The sequence below is a fragment of the Eptatretus burgeri genome, chromosome 13 (assembly GCF_056783735.1).
Source record: "Eptatretus burgeri isolate ZD-2024b chromosome 13, Ebu_testis_v1, whole genome shotgun sequence".
Lineage (NCBI taxonomy): Eukaryota > Metazoa > Chordata > Myxini > Myxiniformes > Myxinidae > Eptatretus > Eptatretus burgeri.
Genome location: NC_140973.1, coordinates 13,391,507 through 13,416,285, shown reverse-complemented (window position 1 = coordinate 13,416,285; position 24,779 = coordinate 13,391,507). Strand labels below are relative to the sequence as shown.

Sequence of the window (24,779 nt, the reverse complement as noted above, 5' to 3'; positions counted from 1 at the left end):
CTGCCGGCCTCGCGAGGACCCCTTACTTGGATTTACATGAGGAATAGAGAAAAAGAAAGAATAGGAATGAGTTCAGAGATTTAATCAGACCTAACTATGAGATTTACACAATGCACTGTCCTGTTCGACCCACAAGACAAGAAGGAAGGGACTATCTGAACGTACATTCATGAAATAACTGACTGGGGACCACTGTATGTTGGCTGCGATTGGTGTTGGAGGGATGCGGTTTCCAGAACCGCAACAATATGTATAAAATACGTCAGTGTGCACGTTATAAACATTGGCATGAAACCTAGCGGCCTGAAACTTTGCATACATACGCAGAGGACTCCAAGTGAGTGCATGAGTGAAAATTGGGTGTTTGGGTTAATTTAAACACCCCTTTTGAAGCTAATTAACGGCCTTATTTAATTATTTTTTTATCAAGGCAACATCCTTGGTCAACAACTTTCTCAGCCCTCTGTCATGTCGCTGGGGTCTTAATTTGCCATTGTTTTTTGGCCTGCTCAACAATGCCTTGACTTGAAACAGGTTGCAATGGTTTCTTAATGATAAAGCGCTGAAATTTGTTTTTTGTCCCACTTTCATCAGTCTATCATCGAATGACTCATCTTCATACCGATAGGTCAGGTATGGGAGTATGCGTCAGAGCAGTGCGTTGCTGCATCCACTTTCCACCGGTACTCCAGGGGCCTCCGTCTGGCCATCCCCCAGGCAGATGCCTGGCCCATCCCCATCTCCTTGAGATGCCGATCACAACCTGCTGCAACCACGAGGCACGTGGTCAGCCCATTGTCCTCCTCTGCTCATGAAGCTCCCTCGTAGAGAGAATATGGTGAGCAGGATCAGCGTCAGGAAAACGAGCCACATGTCCATACAGCCACAGCTGACACTCACGGACTATGCAGGTAACAAATCTCATTTGAGTCTCTCTCAGCAACCGCGGACACAAAGTCTGACCAGCAATAGCCAAGGGTTCTCCGAAGAGACCTGGTACCAAAGGAATTAAGTGTCCATCTCAGATCCCTGATCAGAGTCCAAGTCTCACATCCATAGGGCAAGACTGGAAGAACCAAGGACTTCAAGACTCGGACTTTCGTCCTCCCACGCAGATATCGGCAGCACCACACCCCATGATCCAGTGAATCCATGACTCTCCAGGCCTGAACCAGATGTCTGTTGAGCTCTGGCTCACAGCCAGCAGAGACATGAATATCACTGCCAAGGTAAGTGAATCTCTCCACGACCTCAACATCCTCACCACAAACAGGCCCAGACAGGACAACAGCATCCAAGATGTCATTGAAAGCCTGGATCTTAGTTTTGACCCAGGAAACCCGTAATCCCAGCGGCTCCGACTCCTCATTCAGCACATCGAGGGCTCCCAAAAGGATATCTAAAGTCTCCGCAAAGATGACTGCATCATCTGCGAAATCATGGTCAGAGATCTTGACATTCCCAAACGATGCACCACAGCTTGATCTCTCCAACATCCTCCCCAGAATCCAGTCCACACAAGTGCTGAAAAGTGTGGGGGCCAGTACACTCCCCTGACAAACACCAGTAACAATTGGAAATAAGTCAGAGATGATCTGTAAATATGTCAGAGATGCTACCACCACATCTCACAGCACTCTCAGTTCCAGAGTATAGTTCAGACATCAGATCGTCAAGTTTTGCTGGCACCCCACGAAGACCAAGAATCCTGCAGAGGGTATCCCGATTCACTGAGTCAAATGCTTTACAGAGCCCCTGCATAAGCTGCAAGCAGCCGCTGCCGAAACTCTCATCTGCATTTGGTGAAGACCCGAAGAGCAAGGGTACGGTCAAACGTTGACATCTTTGGTGTGAATCTTGATTGCTCTGGATGCTGGTGCTCAAGCAGATGGTGGCGAACCCTATCAAGAATTATCCGAGCAAAGACCTTGCCGGGCACTGAGAGCAGCGTCACCCCTCGGTAGTTGTTGCAGTCTTTTCCGAGAGGGATGACAAGGCCCCTCTTCCAGTCAGTTGGGATGATGCCTGTGTTCCAGCAGAGCACAGAACTGCATGCAGCGACATGAGTGCAGCATTTCCACCAGCCTTGAGAAGTTCAGCATGGATGCCACAGATCCCTGGAGCTTTACCCCATTTCAACCAGTTCACCACAGCCTGCGTTTCCACAAAGGAAGGTCGATCACAGTTGATTGGATGGTCAGCAATAGGGATTATAACACCCCTGACATCCATCGCGACAGCTGGTGGATCAGCCTGGTACAACTGCTCAAACTAACCGGCCAGGCGGGCCTTCACTTCGGACTCCTCTGTCAAGAACCCACCACCCTCTGCTCCAACTGCAATCCACCGAGACACGGGATTGGATGAATGCAATGCACGAATTCCCCTGTAAGCAGGACGAGAATCACTTGACCACAGGTGATGCTCTACCCCCTCACAGATTCCTCGCACATAGGCTTCCTTTTCCACCCTTCGCGCACATACAGTTTTACTAAGTGAGCTCCTGACCACATACAAAGCTTTCATCCGCAGCCTGATGGAGTTCTGCGCTCCCCTCTGGGATGGTGCTCCTTCCTCTCATCTTTCTTGGCTTCACGCTGTGGAAACCAAGGCATTTAGAATCATTGGTATCTCCCGCGGTGAGGCTGAGTGTTTGGGCCTCTCACTCTCTCACCGCAGGCAGGTCGGTGGTCTTTCTGTCTTCTACCATCTGCTCTCTGGTCTCACCTCCCCCCCCGGTCTGTCTGTGATATGTCCCCCCCCCCTTATTTCCACAGATAGATCAAGGTCCGCCAGCAACCCCTTCTGGTAAACTACCAATATCACGAATCACTGCTCACCTTCACTCTTTCATTCCTCTTTTTTCGCACCTTTGGAATGAACTCCCACACTCTCTTCAATCCCATTCTTCCCTCCAGGTCTTCAAAGCAGCTGTTCATCACCACCTCTTATCTTACCCCATCCAAAACCACGATCTTTTTCACCTCCGTTAATCCACCCCAAACCCACCTCCTTCAAATTCCCTGCCTTCCTTCCCAAAAGTTCTCCGTCGCGTAAGGTCCTGAAAGTCCATGTGATGTCCAACTTGTAAACCCCATGTTCCCCGCCCCATCACTCTCCCTTCCACAGATCTCCTAATGTCTCTGTTCCCCACTATTTTGTCCTTCCCTCTCCCGCCCCTCTTGTCTACTGCCCATCTTGTTGTGCGTTTGCTCTCATACGAGCCTCGACAATGTATACAAACTATATATATATATATATATATATATATATATATATATATATATATATATATATATATATATATATATATATATATATATATATATATATATATATATATATATATATATATTGTTACGGATTCGCGCCCGCCGGCGTGCTGACGGCCACGTAACTCGAATCGCGGCACGTCGCCCACCGGACGGACAATCCAGTCGTGACCCTCTCGGACTAACGCCGGGAACCAGTCACGGGTGGACCTTTCGGTCTCACCGCGATCGAGCCAATCAGCCCCCGCGTGGGATAGGGTTGCTCGCCAAATTCGACCTACCTAAGTACCCACACGGAGGGTAGACCGGGCGATCGCACCTCGCCGCAGGTCGACTTCGGACACGGGCCACTTAAGCGACCCGTTCCGTACTATCGGGATAACCGAGCGGTGTTATCGTCGGCCTCGACGGTTCGATTAATTATCGGGCGTATTCAGCCCACTACCAACCCTTTACGTGAAGCAAGATGAGGATTCAATGAAAGAAATGACGAAGCGAAGCGGGAAACAGTTCAACACAAAGCACATTTATTCGCGATGAACGGAAAGCGCACATATACAATTCCACCAAAAGCACATAGAAAAGAAAAAGAAACACAATGCAATTTTACACAAAAAGCAAATGCGACAATGCAGATCTAATACCGATTACGCGAGCACACGGCAACACTTATACAATTTTACTTCACAGACGGCGCCGACAACACATACCCAAAACCAAGGAAAAGAACACCCTCAAAGATGAGGCGGGCCTGAGGCCGAGACCGGGTCGGGCCTACCCGTCTGGTGATGAGACGCGGAGCGGCGATGGTGCCTCAACTCCGCGGGCCTCACGGGCAATGTCTGGTAGGGGGTGGGAAAGGGGCCCCCTTGGTCGCACTATCTCAGCGCGGGGGGAAACAGGAGGGGGTTGCTGATGCTCGGGGGAAAGGAGGATTTCTACTCTGCCTCGAGTCCCGCGACGAGCATCTCCACCTCGGCCAGGTCGCGCCGTCGGCCTCCCTGGTGTGCAGCTCCCGGCACGACGCGAGCACCCCCTCGTCTGCCCTCGCCGCCTCTCCACAGCTCCGTCCCCTTCGCTCCGAGTCCAACGCACACGACGACGACCAACTCCTTCTTGCTTCTTCTTCCCAACTCCACCGCCCGCGAAGTCTTAACTCTCTATTGACTTGACTGACGAACGCGGTCGCTTATATAAGCCCCGTGGCTTCGCTCTCTCATCTTTGACCCCCTGCCTTCGACCTTTCACCTCGCTCCCCATTGGCCCGAGAAAAAGTGGGCGTGAATGCTTTTTGATCCATAAATTTGCATATAGCGATCGCCCTCCAACGCCCTGGAGGCGGGGCCAAATCGCCCCTCGCTCACCGATTGGACGGAACAAAAGTGGGCGTGTGTCGTTTTTGATCCGTTTTTGAAGTGGAAAATCCGTGGTTTTGTACACGCTGTTCGGCGCGCGCCCTGCACGAGTCCAACACCGGTACCCACAAGCGGCGCAAGAACGGTGGCGATGCGACGGTTGCGAGGTGTGACGGGAAGCGGCGCCGCGGTGGGTGGTTGATGTTGTGGTTGGTGGTGGTAACAATGGCGCTTGGTCCAAAATAAAGATAGTAAAAGAAAAACGGCTATCCTGAAGAGTCGCAGCACGCATGAATAACATTTATTCCCTCTAGACAACGGGTTTGGGCCTAGCTACACATATACTTACCGAGATATCTCACCTAAGGGACCTGAATGGTGGTTTGCGAATTTGGTAACCACAACACTATATATATATATATATATATATATATATATATATATATATATATATATATATATATATATATATATATATATACACACATACATATATACATACAGTGCATATATATTTCAAAATTTGACTGCAGAATTGACCTCAGCAGCAGTTCTGACTGCTAAAAAGTGAAAAGTTGTCCAATTCGCACATTTTTTGACACTTCGGGTATCTCCAGGTGGTGTTTAATATGACCGATTGGCGATATATAATCACTTGCCAAACCTGACATTCCTTATCAACCATTTCATTGGAGTGTTTGTCAAGTGAACACTCTATCAGCTGCTTGGATGTTCGTTTGCAAGCCATGGCTATACACAGCAAAATTACCCACACTCACTCTGCACTGTCCCTCTGCTAAACACAATCAAAAATACATTGATCCACTTGACCAAAGTTCAGGCTTCACCCACCTGTGTTTGCCCCACGTGTCATGCAATGCCTCAGGCGATGGCTCACCCGCTGAAAATGTTGTGCAATTTTATTTTTCACAATGTTTCCCCTTTTTGTGCGATCTGCTTTCATTGTACGACTTGTCACATTGATAGATACACAAAAAAAAAAAAACTTTTTTTTGTACACTGCTCCTTCCCAACTCCATATCCAGGAAATGCATGACGTCATCACCAGGCATCAAAGGAAGGGAGTCCTCAGTTTTTACTCCATTTGTTTTCTTGCTTTCTTGTTTGTTTGTTTGCTTGCTTGCTTCTCCGGGTGATATCTCAGCCATTCTTTGAGCTTGGAAGCTGAAATTGAGGACAATAGTGAAGATGTACTTTGGCAAAATTGGTGTTTTTTATTTTTTGATTAAATCAGAAATGAATCAATTAATTGATTAATTACTTTATTATTATCGATTCATTAATGACTTATTTATTTTATTTCTCATCCTGGCAATATCTCAGGCACCTTTTGAGCTCTGAAGCTGATACTTGGACACGATAGTGACCAAGCGATTTGGCTGAAAAGGGTGTGTTTTGATTTCTTGAATTATATATTCAATTAATCGATGAATTATTGTGCACCGCTCCTTCCTAATGCCATCGACAGGTGATGCATGATGTCATCTCCAGGCACCAAAAGAAGGGAGCACTCAGTTTTCACTCCATTTGTTTGTTTGTTTTCTTAGTTGCTTGTCCGGGTGATAGCTCAACCATCCTTTGAGCTAGGAATCTGAAATTTGGGGACAAAAGTGAAGATGTGCTTTGGCAAAAACGATATTTTTTTTATTTTATGACTAATCATAAATGAATCAATTAATTGATTCATTACTTATTTATGATCGATTTATGAATTACTTATTTATTATATTTCTCATCCTGGCAATGTCTCAGGCACCTTTTGAGCTATGAAGCTGATATTTGGACATGACAGTGACCAAGTGAATTGGCTATAAAGAGTATTTTTGATTTATTGATGAATCAATTAATCGATGAATTATTTTATTTCTTGCTTGTCCGGCGATATCTCAGCCATCCTTTGAGCGAGGAAGCTGAAATTTGGGGACAAAAGTGTAGATGTGCTTTAGCAAAAATGTTTATTTTATCAATCAATTAATTGTTTAATTACTTGATTATTATCGCTTTATTCATTACTAATTTATTATTTTCTCATCCTGGCAATATCTCAGGTATATTTTGAGCTGGAAGCTTATATTTGGACATGACAGTGACCAAGTGACTTGGAGATAGAGTATTTTTGATTAATCAATTAATTTTTCGATTAATGACTTTATTTTCAAAAAGTTACAGATTCGGATGAAACAGTGGTGGTTTAGGTATGCTATTCGGCAATTGATTGAGAAATTAATCATTTTATGATTATTATTTATTTATTTTAATTATGCAATTAATGGATTAATCAATCAATTATTGTACACCGTTCCCTCCAAATTCCGACTCCATGTGCTACAAGGCGGCATCGCCAGGCACTGGAGAGTTTGTTATTTAATTATTTGGCATGGGGGTTGTGTATTTTCAATGTACCGCAACTTGTTTTCTTGTTTGTTTGTCTGGGCAATACCCCAGCCATCCTTTGAGCGAGGAAGCTGAAATTTGGGGGAAAAAAGTGAAGATGTGCTTTGGCAAATACAGTATTTTTATTTTTTGATTAATCAATTAATTACTTCATATTGATTTATTAATGACTTATTTATTTTATTTCTCATCTGGCCAATATCTCACACCTTTTGAGCTGTAAAGCTAATATTTTGACATGACAGTGAACAAGTGATTTGGCTATAAAGGGTAATTTCGATTTATTGATTAATCAATTAATTATTCATTTTTCGATGAATTACTTAATTTTCAAAAAGTTTCAGATTCGGATGAAACAATGGTGGTTTTGGTGTACGATTAGCCAATTCATTAAAAATTAATTATTTTACGATTATTATTTATTTATTTTAATTATGAAATTAATCAATAAATTATTGTACACCGCTCCCTCCCAATTCTGTCTGCCTGTGCTGTACCTGATGAGCTGCACTCCCTCCCAATTCCAGATTTGTTATTTATTTGGCATGGGGGCAGTGTACTTTGAATGGACCTGTACTTGTTTTAAATTTCTTCAACCGTTTCGATGGTGTGCTTGCTTGACTGCTGAAGCCACTTGACGAGCACTCTACAAGCTTCCATGGTGATACCATGAATCGGGTCTCCATGGGGACATCTCAGTTAGGAAGGCAAAAGAAATAGGTTAGGAAGGCAAAATAAATAAGTTAGGAAGAGTATTACGAGTAAAAAAAAAAATTTCAGTTGTTACAAAGCAATGAATCCACCATGGCAGGATAGCCAAAAGGTATACATGCTTACTCGAAGCAGTCTGGCCTGAGTTTGAATGCCAACCCCGTTATAAACAGTCATCCCGGTGTTTCACAGGCAAGGGGATTCATTAATGTGTGTGCCGTCTCTCGGATCGATGTTAAACTGGGTGTCGCATCTGCCAGAATTTCCCTTCCATCCTCTCCCTCGTCTGTCTCTGTCTCTGTCTCTCTCGCACCCTTCTCCTTCTGCTCTCTCACACACATCTCCCTCTCTCTCCCTCACCACTCTATCTCCCCCCTCTCTCAATATTCCTATCAGCGAACTGATGGATTGTATTTGCTAGTATATATATCGACAGCCCAGGGTTCGAGGTTCATCATCGAACACCTGATCCTGAAGCCACCGACTGCAGTTAACTCCGCGGTCCAATGGGCTGTAGTTCTTACCACAGCCGTAGCTGCTTGACTTAAGTTAATGGCCTAGCAGGGTTATGCTTCGATGTTTCCATGGTACCTTTCTATTGGCACAGCAACCCAACAAGAGGCCATGCCCTCGGCACCACACTTGGTGATCTTCTGCCAAGTAGAACAGATGGGTGCAGCACCGGCTAACAGAGCAAATTAGGTGGAGTACAACTTCCCGTCTAATGATGCTTGTGCACTCTGTCGGACCAATGAAGGAAAAGACAATCGAGACAGATTTGAAATAATAACTAACAATCTCTTTATTTAGGCACACACACACACACACACACACACACACACACACGGAAGCAATCATTTAAAAGCGAGTATTTACAGGCAAAAAGCAAAAGGAACCAAAGAGCAGGTTTTACTGTAACACATATTCTTATGCAATCTTATTTACACAAAAGACATGGCCATCATTCAATCTGGGGAGAAGATGAAGAAGATTAAGAAAAAGATGAAGATGATGAAGATGATGAAGATGAAGAAGATGAAGAAGATGAAGAAGATGATGAAGATGAAGAAGATGAAGAAGATGAAGAAGATGAAGAAGATGAAGAAGATGAAGAAGATGAAGAAGATGAAGAAGATGAAGAAGATGAAGAAGATGAAGATGAAGAAGAAGAATAAGCTCGCCTCTCCACATGTCGTTGCAGAGATTGACATCACAGATTTTCTGTGTTGGCATGATTTACACTAACCATAATACAAACATTTATTTTCTACAAATTTATTTGTAATATCCGTGATATTATATGTATTTGAAATTTCATTTTTGATATAGAAGGACTAAGTGGTCAAGGGAGGATTGACTTGATGAGAGAAGGGGGAGTGGGTAGGATTGCACATAGGGGAGAGGAGGGAGGTAGGGTGTGAGGGGTGGGAGAGGAGGGAGGGAGGTAGGGGATGGGAGGTTGGAGAGGGTGTGGAGAGATTTACTTCTGCCTTGACTTGATTGACTTGGGAGGATTGACTTGATGAGAAAAGGGGGAGTGGGTAGGATTGCATACAGGGGAGAGGAGGGAGGTAGGGTGTGAGGGGTGGGAGAGGAGGGAGGGAGGTAGGGGATGGGAGGTTGGAGAGGGTGTGGAGAGATTTATTTCTGCCTTGACTTGATTGACTTGATTTGAGAGGGGGGGTACCTGCCTTGACTGATTTACTTCTGTCGTTCACTTTAAAACTTGAAAGCACTGAATACACATCACTTCACAAATTTATTATCCCCAAAAAACAAACGTTATTAATAAATATTGTATTCCATTGTTCGTCAACATCTTCAATTCATCACATGCAAAGTTTTTCGAAGTATGGTTTAATTATATAGTTTGAAAAGAGTTATTACTCGCTTTAAATAAACTATTTATATATATGTATATATACCTGGGAACATGAAAAAATATAATCAGACAACAGTTGGATCCCTAACTTCATTTTTCGGTCGCTGTACTTTTACTAAATAATAACATATACAGTATAAGTCATAAACAAGAAAGACATCATGCTTCGTTGCAAACTCCATCAAACAATACTTGCACGACACTTGCAAAATCCATTACACAAATTTGACCTCAAAAATAATTGGTGGTTGAATTAAATGGCCAAATATGCAACTCCTCTTCAAATTTCAAGTCAATCGGATGAAAATTGAGGATTTTAGAAATCTCACCTAAGTTGTTGACCTTTGGCCTATGTTAACCTCAAAAAGAATTGGTGGTTGAATTCAGTGAGTTGATGTGAAAACCCTGTTCAAATTTCGTCAATTGGAGGAAATTGGAGGATTTTAGAAATTTGACAAATTCGTTGACCTTTTGACCTTTTGACAATCAAAAACATTCGGCTTCTGCTTATGACAAACTCTACCATGTGATGAAGTTTCGTGAAGATTCGTTTAAAATTACCTGTTGGTGATAAACATTAAAAAAGAGACAAACAGACAAACAGAATAGCGCACACAACCAACCAAAATACTTGAAAAATCTTACATTTTCGCAAGTAATAACTAATTCCAAAGCAGGGAACCCTACCCTCCTTCTTCTACTCCTCCTTCCGCCTTTCCCTCTCTCCTCGCCCCTCCTCTCTCCCTCCCCGCATTGCGTCACACCAGATACATTCAAAATGGCTATCATAACTCATTCCCCAGAAAGGAACCTTACCCTCCCTGTTCTACTCCCCCTCTTCCTCTCCTCTCACTCCTCCCCCCACACTCTTTTCTCCCACCTCCCTCCCTGCATTGCGTCCAATCAGATACATTCAAAACAGCTATTATAACTCATTCCCGAGCAGGGAATCCTACTGTCAAGTCAGGCCAGATCAGTTCTGTGAGTTGCTACAGGTGCAATGGAAACCTGTACTAACCTGTTCCATGGTCGGGTTGTCGGTGACTAAACCAACTCTCCCACCAGGTTTCCTGGTGAGGAGGGTGTATGGATATGGTCACCCAGCAGGACTAAACAAAACAGGTTAAAGGGCGGAGGAGCTCCTTGTGAGCCAACGGCCATCCATATCTAGTGCCCAACTGTGTCTGTGGACGTCCTCCTGCAGTTGGATTACCTTATTCGAGGAGGTTGGTGGCAGGATTTGCACTCCAGCCACCATAAAACACTTCATTCCGCAAATAAAAATAAAACCCACTTCGTGGGAATACCTCCTGTGCATGGCAGCTCACCACATGACAGGATTGGGGTAAAGGGTTCAGGACCCCCATTATTTCATGATAGGAGGAAAAGCACGAGGTAACCTTCCTGGGTTGGATTGCGGTGGTGTGTGTCGAGGTGTTGTTGAGGTGGCGTCTATCAGACGGCGGTCTCCTCGGGTTATACAGAGGTGATCCCTTCGGGTGGGTGCCTGGAATGTCATATCCTGAAGAGAGGATGATCACCTGTCTCTGTTATCATCTGAGCTCAAGCGTTTGGACATCGGTATTGCAGCACTCTCTGAGGTTTGGAGACCGAATAGTGGTGAGATCATGTCGGGTGGTTACACCTAATGGTCTGGTCATTTGATGGTTACCATACCCAAGAAGTTGCTGCAGCTGTGTGCAATAAGCTGACTTACATGATAATTGAGATAACACCGGTCAACGAGCATGTGATGACACTGAAGATTCATCACTCCTTGGGTGTCATTTCCATGGTCTTTGTATATGCTCTGACGAAGCCGAGTGATCTCACTATCAAGGAGACATTCGATGCCGTGCTCAAGTCTGTGGTTAATCAGTGCCACACGTGAGATACTCTTCTCATCTTGGAGGATTTCAATATATCGACTGGAACTGGTAGGGATGGTTATGAGACGTGTGTTGGTCCGCATGGGTCTGGAACTGAGAACCAAAATTTCACTAATTTTCTTGACTTTGCAAGAAGTCATGGACTTAGGGTGTTCGGTTCATGGTTTCAGCGCCCACAATCTCATCACTGGACTTGGTATTCCAACGCTGGCAGTGTGGCAAAGGAGATTGACCATGTCCTCGTTGATGGTCGCTGGAGGATGAACCAGAACTGCAGGGTCTACCGGAGTGCTTAATTCCTCAATACTGACCACCGGCTTGTTGTAGCAACTCTGAAGTTGCACCTTAAATCCAGGAGAATGGTACCATCCCAGCCTCGGCTGGATGTTGGCAAGATCAAAAATGAGTGTCGCCGAGGAGTTTGCGAACAGGCTGAGTGGGTATTTGGGGGGTCTGGGTGTTTTGGAGAATCCTGAAGAGTTGTGGAGTGCATTCAAGACTACCATCCTTGATGTTGCCATTGGATGTATTGGAACTCACATCAGGTGAAAAATAACTTTATCTCCCAAAGGACACTGGATACCATTGACCAGAGTCGCAGGGCCAGGCTTAATGGCAGAACTGAGCTGTTCAGGGAGTGGAGGCCTGTTCTCTGTTGTTGCATATGGTAGCTTTGGCTGCCAGGTAGTTATCATTTCTTGGAGTGCAGCTGTGCCACTGATTCTGTGCTCCTCTACCAAGACACTGGTACTCATTTTGCAAACCTGAGAAAGTTGGCAGGCTGAGTTGACCCCACTGGGTGTTAATTCTGCAGCCAATGGGGCTCAAACTCAGGATCCTCGGATCCCAAGCCAGTCACCCCAATCACGCAGGCAACAAAGCAAAAAGGCTTTGTTGAGGCCTAAAACGGTATGTGCACTTCAGGGCGGACAAGGAGGCCTATGTGCGTGGAAGGGGTAGAGCATCACCAGTGGTCATGTGATTCTCTTCATGCTTACGGAGGAATTCATGCACGGCGTTCCTTGTAGCCCATCCCTCGGTGTACTGCAGTCAGAGCAGAGGGTGCTGGGCTCTTGACAGAGGAGTCTGAAGTGATCTTCCACTAAGGCGGTTACTTTGAGCGGCTGTACCAGGCTGACCCACCAGCTCTTAAGTTGGTTGTCAGTGGTGTAACTATTCCTCTTGCTGCCCCTCCGATCAACTGTGAACCACCTTCATTTGTGGAAACACAGGCTGCGGTGAACCTGTTGAAAGTGGGTAAAGCTCCTGGGATCTGTGGCATCCATGCTGAACTTCTGCAGGCTGGTGGAAATGCTGTACTTATGCTGTTGCATATAGTTCTGTGCTCTGCTTCGAACACAGGCATCATCCCAACTGACTGGAAGAGGGGCCTTGTTGTCCCTCTCTGGAAAGGGAAGGGTGATCGCCAGGACTGCAACAACTACTGTGGGATGACAACGCTCTCAGTGCCGGGCAAGGTCTTTGCTCGGATCATTCTTGATCGGGTTCACCGGCATCTGCTTGAACACCGGCGCCCAGAGCAATCAGGCTTTACAGCAAGGAGGTCAACAATTGACTCTATCCTTACTCTTCGGGTCTTTACTGAACAAAGATGACAGTTTCGGCAGGGGCTGCTTGCAACCTATGTTGATCTCTGCAAGATGTTTGATTCAGTGAATCAGGATGCCCTCTGGAGGATTGTTGGCTTCGTGGGGTGCCACCAAAACTGATCGACTGAATTTCTGAACTCTACTCTGGTACTGAGATTGTTGTGAGGTGGGGTAGTTTCATCTCCGACTTATTCTCGGTTGTTACAGGAGTTTGTCAGGAGTGTTACTTTTCTGCCCCCCAGTTTTCAGCACTTCTATGAACTGGATTCCTGGGGAAGATATCTGAGAGATTAAGTTGCGATGCATCATTTGGGAATGTCATAATCTCTGACCTTGATTTCGCAGATGATGCAGTCATCTTTGTGGAGACACCAGATATACTTATGGGGGCCCTCAAGGCACTAAATGAGGAGTCGGAACCATTGGGATTACGGGTTTCCTGGGTCAAAAGTAAGATCCAGGCTTTCAGTGATGTCTTGGATGCTGCTGTCATGTCTGTACCCATTTGTGGTGAGGATGTTGAGGTCACAGAGAGATTAATTTACCTTGACAGTGATATTCATCTCTCCACATGTTGTGAGCCAGAGGTTGATAGACATCTGGGTTGGGCCTGGGGAGTCATGGATTCACTGGATCATGGAGTGTGGTGCTGTTGGTGCCTATGCAGGAAGACAAAAGTCTGAGTCTTTAAATCCTTCGTCCTTCTCGTGTTGCTCTACAGATGTGGGTTTTGGATGCTGACCAGGGATCTGAGATGGAGACTGAACTGCTTCGGTACCTGGTCTCTTCAGAGAATCCTTGGCTACCTCTGGTCAGACTTTGTGCCTGACGAACGGTTGCTGAGAGAGACTCAGATGAGATTTGTTACCTATATGTTCCGTGAGTGTCAGCTGCGGCTGTGTGGACATGTGGCTCGTTCTCCTGATGTTGAACCTGCTCACCAGATTCTCTCAGCAAGGGAGCATCAAGAGTGGAGGAGGCCAATGGATGGACCACGTGCCTCATGGTTGCAGAAGGTTGATCAGCATTTCAAGGAGATGGGGATGGGCCAGGCATCTTCCTGAGGGATGGCCAGATGGAGGCCCCTGGAGTACTGGCAGAAAGTGTACGCAGTGATGCACTTCTCTGGCACATGCTTCCATACCTGACCTGACCCCTAACCTCCCTCCTCTGCTACCCCTCTCTTCCCTCACTCATCCCAGCTCACTCGTCTCCCCTCCCCACATCGCGTCTGATAAGATACATTCAAAACAGCTATCAGGATGCATTTTTGTCTAAAAACACGAATATTTGTCCAATTTGCTCACCTTTTCTGCAACCGAAACTTAAACCATCTGAGCGACGACAAAAAATGAAATCAGATATCAAATTAGAGTTAAGATAACGCCGTGAGAGAGTACGAAAGTGCGAGCCTTACAAAAGAGGATATATGGAGCAAACAAAATGGCGGCAATTTGATTTTGAGGCCTTCCCTGAATGGGGGATGCCCCGCCATAAACTGGGAAGCCCCTCCCTGAATGGGGGATGCCACGCCCTAAACTGGGAAGCCCCTCCCTGAATGGATAGACAGATGGACCGACTGGCAGCGATTTTATTTACGGATCGATCTGTGGATGAACAAATTGGTGATTTTGCGATCTCTCGATCTGGTACTTTAGTGATTTATTGTGATGTCTTGTGCATTCTTGTTCGTCATGAAAATGTTCAAGAATAAAATGAATGCCTCTTAAATGTTTATGCCTTCACTATATAGTTGCTTTTCAGCATATCGTTTCGTACATGTGATGGGCGGCCATTTTTTCCCGCGCTATCCCGACATGTGGAGCACCATACTATTTGACTCTATGATAAGATCATAATGCAACAGCATTCTATACTGGTACAGGTAGGCCATATAGGTACAGGCAGGCCATATATATTCTATACTGGCCATAAAGTTCACCCTATAAATATTCTTCCACAGTGTGATTGACTACTGTTGCCATAAACACCAAGAACATGACATTCTACATGTACAATAGTACACACAAATTAAAAATGTTAAGTACTGCCGTCCTACAGACGTCACGTTGTTTTTTTTGTTTTTTTTTCCTTGAGAAGTTTAATATTTAATCCCATATTTTCAGCTGTGACCACATCGGAGGATTTTCAAACCAAGCCTCACACCCTCCTCGTGCATTCCTACAAAGCACCCACATTCTGTGATAAATGTGGAGAGATGCTGTGGGGTCTGGTGAGACAGGGACTCAAATGTGACGGTAAGCAGGCTCTATCTGATGTAGGTGTGAGTATTGGAAACTATCTGCTGGGAGCCACATCATTTCCCTCCAGTGGGGCTGTCAGGATAGTCTCTAGACTGTAGACATAGAGGTATGCACACAGGCCTCTGAGCTGTCTAGACTGGGTTTGAATCTCAGCTGAGCTATAAACTATATCGTCCTGGTGTTTCACATGGAGGACAATTCATTAATATGTGTGTGCCATCCCTTATGTAGACTTTAACCTTGCCATCCTACCAACTGGCATTAATTGGTGGATGCTAAAAATCCCATAATATCCTTCACAAAGAGTGGATGAACTATCGCCGGCACCCGGAACAAATTACAAATAGCTGCTCTAACCTCCAAGGGGCACTGCATAAGACAGTGGCACAGCTGCACCACCTCCTCCTCCTCCCTCAGCAAATGCTACAACCAGCTGCCATGTCCTCCAAATGAAAGCAAAACTCTGTCCACTGCAGAATTATCTGCACAAAGAAGTTTTGCCATAGTTGAAATTACAAAAGTATACTTCGCTTTCGCAAATATTTTCAGAAATTGTTGCTCGATCTGGGTAAACGACCCCATCTTCGGAGCAACTAATGATGTGAGAACGGGCATTCCCAATGTCACTGCGAGCCAAATTAATCCCAGGATTGACTGAACTCCATTGTAAGCAATCAGTAACAAAGGCTGTATTTGGCTCTTTAACTAATTAAACACATCACAGCCTCATGCAATCATGCTACCATAGCAACGAGCCCATCTCCCCGCTACCCTTCCACTCGTACTCTCCTTTAGTATCCAGGACGACCTTTAGCATCTTACTAACTTTCCTGTAAACTCAAAAGTCTAATTGCCTTGCATTGTTGTGATTCAAAGATCGAGATTCCTTATTTTCTCATGTTGGCTATGTGTTCCTTGATGCTGTGTTCACATCACTCAACTGCCACGAGTGGCTCATTTAAAGAGAAGATATCATTGTCCTGAGCAGGTTGTGGCATGAACTACCATAAACGCTGTGCCTTCACCATCCCCAACAACTGCTCGGGAACACGTAAGCGGCGTTACTCCGGCACATCAATCGGAAGTATGCCTTCTTGGAACCAGGATGAATATCAGCTGGTATGCCCATGTGAAATTCCTCTTGTCCTATTGTTCATTTTACTTCTCTGTTTCATCATCACTTCCAAATGCTTTGTTAAAATCTACTTCCGATGGCTCATCTGAGCAAATGCAGCTACAAACTGTCCGATTAATTATTGCAGGACAAGCAGGCCGTTACATTACAAAGTGAAACGTTCCTAGAATGGATGTTAAGCGTGGTAACCCGTATGCTTGCATTATCTGGTGTACATAAAACTAAAATATCCCCTGATGTCTACTATAGACAAACAGTAGGTTAGCTATCGCCGGCATCATGGACAAATTCCAAATGCTTGCCCTAACCAGCAGAGGACATTGCATCGGTGGCACGGCCACACTCTCAGTCAATGATGCTGCCCTGCAGCCTTGTGCTGCTTACGAACGAAGAAGAGGAAGACATCAGTAGCATGAAGTCATGTCCCCCCAGAAATGATGCTACTTACAGGCAGAACTCATGATCAACTCCCAGACCGGTATTCATAAACTACTAGTATATATATTATAAGACCCCTCGCTTCGCTAACGGGAACACCAATCTTTGCTGCGAATGCAAACCGAGGGGGCAAGAACAAAAAAGGATTCCCGAGAGATCCTGCCCTCCGTGTGGGGATAACTGGTCACAAATAACGACAGGGCGATATATCAATGTCATGTGAATAAAATGGAAATGTTGAAGAAAAAAAAAAAAGAGTAATTAAGATAGCAAGCATTTTCTGAATCTAATCAAGATTAGAATCACCATGATTATTAGAAAGAATAAGAAGACAAGCCGGTAGGTGGACATGGGTAGTCGACTACCCAATAGAACCTGACGCGATGGGCCCATTCGCTGGGGAATGACCTGAGGATTAAGCACAAGAAAATTCATGATTCTAGCTTCAAGGATTAATGCTGCAGATTGTTTTTTTCGTTAAAATACCCCCACATTTAGAGGTTTTTCAGCCGTTGCTAGGCAACGGAGGGGTCCATAGCAACGGTTCTTTCTCACACATAACGAGGACATACCATGAACCTACCATACCAGTTTCATGTATATCTGACTCATAGTCTCTGAGCTATAATGAACTTCGTTTTTTTTATTGTTTTTGACCAGGGTTCATTCAAAGTCTATCTTCTCCGACAGTTTTCATAGGATCCGGCTGAAATTTTTGACAATATGGCTGAATGTACTGCCCACAGTCGCTCGTGGCCCGATTTTTGAAAAAATAAATTTTTATGATTTTTCAAAAATTTCAAAGTCCCGTTGCTAGGCAACGGTGGTGCCCATATCAACGGTTCTCATTTGCACACAACTAGGTCATGGTATGAACCTACCAACCAAGTTTCATCGAAATCGCCATTGTATTAACTGAAATCGCCATTTTAAATACCGATAATAAGGGTAGAACAAATCTCAAAAAAAAAATGATTGAATTTTTTTTTTTTTTTCGACTACATCGACTACCCAATGAATGAGGAAGAGTTTTTGTTTTCGTGTAAATGAGTATATTAGCAATCAACGCTGTGGATAAAATATCTCAGTAGGGAGAGGGATAAGTGGTTGTGCTTTACTTCCTGAGAGTGATTTCAGTAAAATCCGTTAATCCATTCTTAAGTTGTCAAAAAAAGGATTCTTGGGAGATCCTGCCCTCCGTGCGGGGATAACCTGCGCTGCAACTTGGCGTTTGCAGTTTGGACACGAGCGCCCGTGCAACCATCCATACACGAACTTTCCTTCCTGTTTTTTTGTCGTTGTTTGTTTTTGTTTTTACATCATAAACCTTCCCGGGAGATCCCTGAATCTACTGTCGTCGGTTTCATTGAAATCCGTTAATCCATTCTCAAGTTATAACAAGACAGACAGACAGACAGACAGACAGACAGACAGACAGACAGACAGACAGACATGGATCCTTATATAGTACAGACAAGGATGATTGCGAACACTATGCATGTTACATTATTTATTGCCATGATAAGAAAGGGCTTTTAAAAGTGTGCGATTTTTCTTATCAATTAAATTCGCTTCAATGGAACCATCAGAAGCACGAGTAAATAAATAAACAACTCTATTCCTTGTACCAAAGTCATCGAAACAAATATGGCACAATATAAATTCATTCACTTGTTATTCATTAGCAATCTATTTAATATGTACTGTTATGATAACATTAGAAAGCCAGGTTATTAAGGGCGACCACGATGGGGCAGTCTGATCGAGGTTTCCGCATCCTTTGAGTGGCCCTCGGCAGATGTTATTAGCCGATCTGACGTCCGCGACTGACCCTCTGCCCCCCGACTCATGTAAGACCACATGGGAGGGGGTGGCCACAGGGCTCAGGCTACAGACTTGGATGATTAAAGTCAGCCAGCTTGGCCTGAGGCCCCAGATGGTCAAATTCCTAGATGGAGAAAAGGCCCCAAGTGGGGTTTCCTGATGGGCCTCCCACTCTCATGACCAGTCCTCAATCCTATACACCTTTGGTGGGCTTCACCGGTGATTAGAACTGCCAGGCGAGCTTTTGGGCACCTCGATGACGATCTTCGCGAGTTGAGAGGCCTACAGCTGTTCCTTATCTGTGAGGGTGACATGGTTGCCACATGGTCTCCAGCTGTGTTGCGAGCCTTCAAGGATTTGGTCTTCCTTTTGGGGAGGCCACTTCTCCATGGGCAAGCACCTACGGTCAACACACGATGTGATTTTCCTCGAAGAGGTCTTTGCGGTGCACTGGAAGGTCCAGGCGAACATTCCAGGAGTCCCCTGCAGAATTTGACAGCTCAGACTTTCAATCAAACCGGAATGGATGGAAACTTGGGAGAACAATGTTTTGCCCTCCATGGTTGTGCAGCATGTTTGGGTGTGCTGCAAGGCCTTGGTCCTGTTTACTGGAGTCAGTACCAGGTTCCGTTTACCAGAGCATGGGAAAGACCTCCCCTTTTGGGCGGTACTCGGTCCTGCAGCGTGGGACCTGGCGGAACGGTGCCCCGACTGTGTGGTACGCAACGCAGGGGTGCTCCGGTTGGTTCACCCTGGCCTGGCTTCATGGGCCAAGTGCCCGGGCTTCCTCCCATATTCTCCTCACCAATTCAGCGACCTCGACCTCACCCCCACAGAGGCCTGACCCATGAATTGCAGGCAGGGTGCATCACTGGTCACACCGTCAGGCAGGCCTGGGCTTCACTTGTCGATGGCTACCAATGGGATGCCAATTTGGCCTGCTTGTTTAAGCCCTTCTTGGCTGCGGCTGGTGGAGGATAGTGACCATGGTGGAACAAGATTCCTCTGATGGCTTTCCATACTCCTACCTTGTTATGAGCCCCAGCGAGAAGCCCCATGGTGGTTCAGCACCACACTTTCTGCGGAGATCTATGGCGGCGATCTACTTGATTGAATGATGACCTGTCGGAACACGACTACATCCTAATGATGGGTGCAGAACCAGTGAAGCGCTGGCGCATTGCGCCAAGAACTGTCACGGAGCAAGTCTCAAGGCAGCTGGGCCAGCTACGGATGTGATGGCGCAGGGCACACAGGGTTGATCTCACAGCACTGGTGCTCTGCCTCCTCATCGAGCCTCACAGCCTCTAGGTCCAAGCCATTGCCTGGGCTAGGCCCGAGATTGGTGCCAGTGTATTGAGAGAGTGGGAGGGAGTTCCCTACCCCCATTCCTTTTCAAGGGGGAGCTGGCCCAACGTTGCGTTGCAGCAACAATGAGGTGGGCCTGATGGTCCACCCCATCCCTGCGATCTCCTAAGATAGGATGGGTCCCCACAAAGCAGTAGCTGACGTTTTTGGCTCCGACAAAGGGTTAACACCCGAAACGTCAGCTTCTCCTTGTTCCTCACGACAGTTAACATACCTCAATCAACTTCCTGTCAATTTCATCCATTGCACTATTTTATGCCTGTTTTTATCCATTGCACTGTGTTTTTATCCACTGACTCCATGACAGTTGTATTTATTCAAATTTTGAGTTTACTCCTTAAACCCACCAGCTCACTGGAATTCGGATAATGTTATGGAAAGATGAATAAAATTGTTTTCTTGCTTGCAAAATATTTTCAATAACCTCATACTTTTATCCAAATATTTCAGCAGAACTGCCTGGATGCTACCCTGTCCCCATATTGGAGGGTCAGCTGGGGCGGCCGACCGTTGATGGTCGAAAGAGCTCCGGCTGGCAAGGTGAAAGTGATGGTTCCACATACGCTCATGGTACATTCGTACACAAGGCCGATGGCATGCCACATTTGCAAACGCCTCATACGTGGGTTGTTCCGCCAAGGCCTGCAATGCAAGGGTATGCCTCAAATTTCAAATTCAGCAAACTTTAAAAATAACCTCGCCTTCCCAAATGCTTTAGGAGTTCAATTCCACTTTCTCAATCAATACGATTACAATTTGTAAATGTTTTGCTTTGTCTTCTTCCTAGACTGCAAGTTCAGCTGCCACAAACGCTGTGCTACCAAAGCATCCAAAGATTGCCTTGGAGAAGGTTTTAACAACGGTAAATGGATAATTATTTTTCAAACTCCTGATTCATGCACCAACAAGTCATAGTCGTGTGATTTTTTTTTTGGTTCAAGTTCCATTTCAACAACATGGCCACCTCCAGCAGAGATGCAGAGCACGAGAAACGAGGAAGACCTTTCGCTCGAGGGGCCAAGCGAGATAGAAGGCTCATCATCCATCGGGGATACTGATGAAGAGCTTCCACCAATAGAAAACGAGCAAGTGCCAGGTGACGGGCAGGATCTGGATGGAGAAGACGGAGAGTTTGGTCACTCGATCAGGTAGAGCATTTTGCGGTGCAACGATACAACACAGATGCAATGTTGCAATTGATGCTAAAATAGTTGGAGAGATACAAGCGTGCAATTGGATAAGGATGATGAAAGCAATACGCACCAAAAGGTGATGGAAAGTTTGCTGACACTCTTGGTATTATATTTTTGTGGTTAGTGCCAATGTCCTATCGTTGTGGTGACCACAGCCCTTCGACGAGTAACAACATTCCTCTGATGCGCATCGTACAGTCAGTGAAGTACAGCAAACGTAAAAGTACCAGCGTGCTGAAGGAGGGGTGGTTGGCACATTTCACCAACAGAGACAGCCTGGCAAGTGTTTGCTTTCTGTCCTTTTTGTCTGTTATTGATATTACAAGTCAAGTTGTAAGAGGCAAAAGTGTTGCCTCCGACACATGAGTAATGGAACATCGAGTATCTCACCTTGCACACTGCCTTCAAAATATATAAATAAATGAATGAATGAATGAATGAATGGGGAATCTGTTCCTAGAATGTTAAGAAACTCATGCTTTCAGTTACTCTATCCCCATTCGTGGGCATTATGTTACCATGTGGTTTCTATCTTTTCTCTTTGACTGAAGGATCATGTGTACAGCAAATTTATGGTTATTGGGCTGGCAGAATATCTTGGAGGGATGCGCACTCATCTCTGAGATGTCTAGCCTGGGTTTGAATCTCGACCCGGTTAAAAACCGTCATGCTGGTGTTTCGCAGGCAGGGCAAGACATCAATGTGTGTGCGTCCCACAGAAGCATGGTAAACTGGGCTTCCCATCCGCCGGCATTGATTGGTGAACGTTAAACATGCCACTGTTCTTCGTGAAGAGTAGGGCGAGCTGTCGCCGGCACCCTTAACAAATTCAAAAATTCTTGCTCTAATCTACAGGGGGACACTGCATCAGTGGTTCAGCTATGCCCCCAGAAAATGATGCCACACTCAGCCATGTGTTGCATGCAAACACTTTTAAACAAAAACCCAAAGTATTGCTGCGTGATCGTGTGCCATCGTATTACTCTGAGGTTATGGAAAGTTTGAAAAATGCCAAAATGTTCAATTACCCCTGCTACTGTGCCCCATTCATGTCCCTTCCTTCGCTCTCATCTCTTCACAATGCTCTTTCACTTCTCTTCCCACTCCGACATGTATAGTCACACCTGAACACATTCTCATCACATTACTTTCAGATCTCACAAGAAATCGTCGGAATTTTTTTTTTAAAGATCCGTCTCTTTCGTGTTCTTTTTTTTTTGGATACAATGTCGAGGCTCACAGACGAGTGGGAACATAGAATGGATCATGATGTAACAGAAAAAAAAAACAGGAACAGGAGAAAAAGAGGAGGAAAACACACCAGCAGCAAGATTGAGGGACAAAATTGAGGGATAAGGGATGTGGGGAAGAATGAGAGCTTGGGGACAACAAGCTGGATGGAGCCACAAACTCTCAGGAAGAAAAAACTGGAAATTTGGAACAAGGAGCGCTTGGGGAGGGTTAACGGGTGTAAAAAAAAGAAAAAAAAATCATGGTTTTTGATTGGGGATTATCTGAAGTCATTGTGAACAGCTGCCTTGAAAACCTGGAGGCAAGAATGAGATTGAATATAGATTGAGGAATTTGGTTCCATAGGTGGGGGGGGGGAGTCAGAGCACGGAAAAGAACAGAGGGTGCAAGATCAGAAAGGAAGTGGGAAAAGATAAAGACCAGCGGCCTGTCTGCGATGTGAAAAATCACAGGCCCATCGACTCAGCTTCATCGCAGAAGATTCCAATAATCTAGAAGACCTTGGTTTCCACGGCATCAAGCTAAGCAAGGTGTGAGGCAGGAGAGCCAGCCCATAGGGGAGAGCAATACTCCATTAAGCTGCAGATGAAGGCCTTGTAGGTGGATAGGAGTTCAGGTGTGTCAAGGAAGGACTTCTCACGACAGAGGATGCCCAGTAGGTGACGAGCTTTGGACAGTTGGTGCTGTCCCCTTCTTTTCCTTTGTTTAGACTTTAGAACCAAGTTTAATTTTGATGAAAGAAAATCTATAAAAGTCATCGAATCCCACGTTGTAATCAGACACTCAGAAGCTGCATACTTTTCATGTAACCATGCAGGGATAAATTGTTTACATTCAAAATAATGTGCAACCATCGCTACAAAAATAAATAATTTATCCCCACCTGGGAACATAATATGCAGACGACCTCTGACTACAGGTTTGGTTACTTTTTCTCGGTCACGCGCGTCTTATTTACATATCGGGCCGGAGTATCATATTTACTTCCCCGTACCTTATTATCAGTCTTATTGGCGTTAGACTTACCTTTGTAAACCCTATTTACAAATCTGTTGAGCAATAAAACTCTTGATTCGATCTGTGATGATAGTATGTTTAAAATCATTTTTTTTTTTAATAATTAAAAAAACAAATCGCACTGTTCTGGAGTCAGTGTTGATGGTAATTACAAACCCTCCTCAACCTTGCAGAGGAAAAGACACTACTGGCGTTTGGACACCAAATGCATCACTCTGTTTCAGTCTGATACGGGTACCAAGTATTACAAGGTGAGCGACTTGGTCAAAAGGCCATCGGAGTACACCCACGACAAAGTACAGTACCACTAGTATTTTCAGAACTGTTTGCATTTTTCAAAGAGGACAGACTGCTTTTTAAAAAAAATTTACATGAAGCAAGCACTTGGCTTCCGTAAGGTCACAGCAGAAAGCGTACAATTCGCCAGGGAAACAATGTGTACAAATCTAGAAGTTTATCACAAGCTTGATTAATCTCCATCGATTGACAAGACATTTTGATGCTCGTTTCTAAGATGATTTTTGAGAATTTTTGCCAAAAATAATAAATAAATAAAAACAAAGCAGAGGATTTAGAATTATTACTTTTCCACTGTTGTACAGGAAGTCCCCCTGTCTGAAATTCTTCAAGTGGCTCCAGCTCACAATTTTGAGTTTGCTTCCCCACTGGGTTCCCCACATTGCTTTGAACTTGTCACGGAACACCTGCTGTACCTCGTCGGTGAAGACTTTCCCGACGATGGTGGCAGCTGCAGTGGAACGGGGTCATCAGTGGCGCACAGCTGGGAACAGGCCATCAGACAGGCCCTTATGCCTGTTACACCTCAAAATAGCTCAACCGTTCTGGTGGAACCATCTTTACACAGTGAGAAATGTATTTGTTATCAGCTAAAATTATTCTGGGTCATTTTTGCTATTCAGCTGAAGATTAGCGAAGCAATATTGGCCTATAGGGGAAAGGCCACATGGTCAAAAGCGACAAGGTAGCAGGCATGAAGGTAAACTGATTTCCCAATTGCTTTGCGACCGAGCTGAACCAATTAGTAACACTTCTTAGATGTAGCGAAGTTACAAAGACCACCTGATTGCCGGAGGTTGCCTGCAATTCCAGTAGATTAGCCATAGCATATCACTTTGGTGTAGAATCACTGTGGTA

The 24,779-nt window shown here is 45.1% G+C and overlaps 1 protein-coding gene across 3 annotated transcripts in view; it reads left to right on the top strand.

The window, feature by feature from the left end:
- Window positions 1-24,779, top strand: part of LOC147013875 (serine/threonine-protein kinase D3-like) — a 74,233-nt gene that overhangs the window by 30,963 nt on the left and 18,491 nt on the right. Inside the window, exons 3-10 of one of the 3 annotated variants that reach the window (XM_085851178.1) lie at window positions 15,261-15,392; window positions 16,387-16,517; window positions 20,617-20,818; window positions 20,951-21,025; window positions 21,134-21,311; window positions 21,512-21,635; window positions 23,798-23,875; window positions 24,227-24,488. In XM_085851178.1, coding sequence (XP_085707304.1) covers window positions 15,261-15,392; window positions 16,387-16,517; window positions 20,617-20,818; window positions 20,951-21,025; window positions 21,134-21,311; window positions 21,512-21,635; window positions 23,798-23,875; window positions 24,227-24,488 — 1,182 coding nt within the window. Of the gene's footprint in view, window positions 1-15,260; window positions 15,393-16,386; window positions 16,518-20,613; window positions 20,819-20,950; window positions 21,026-21,133; window positions 21,312-21,511; window positions 21,636-23,797; window positions 23,876-24,226; window positions 24,489-24,779 lie in introns of all 3 variants that reach the window. The other 2 variants (XM_085851177.1, XM_085851175.1) reach the window with 2 other exon arrangements.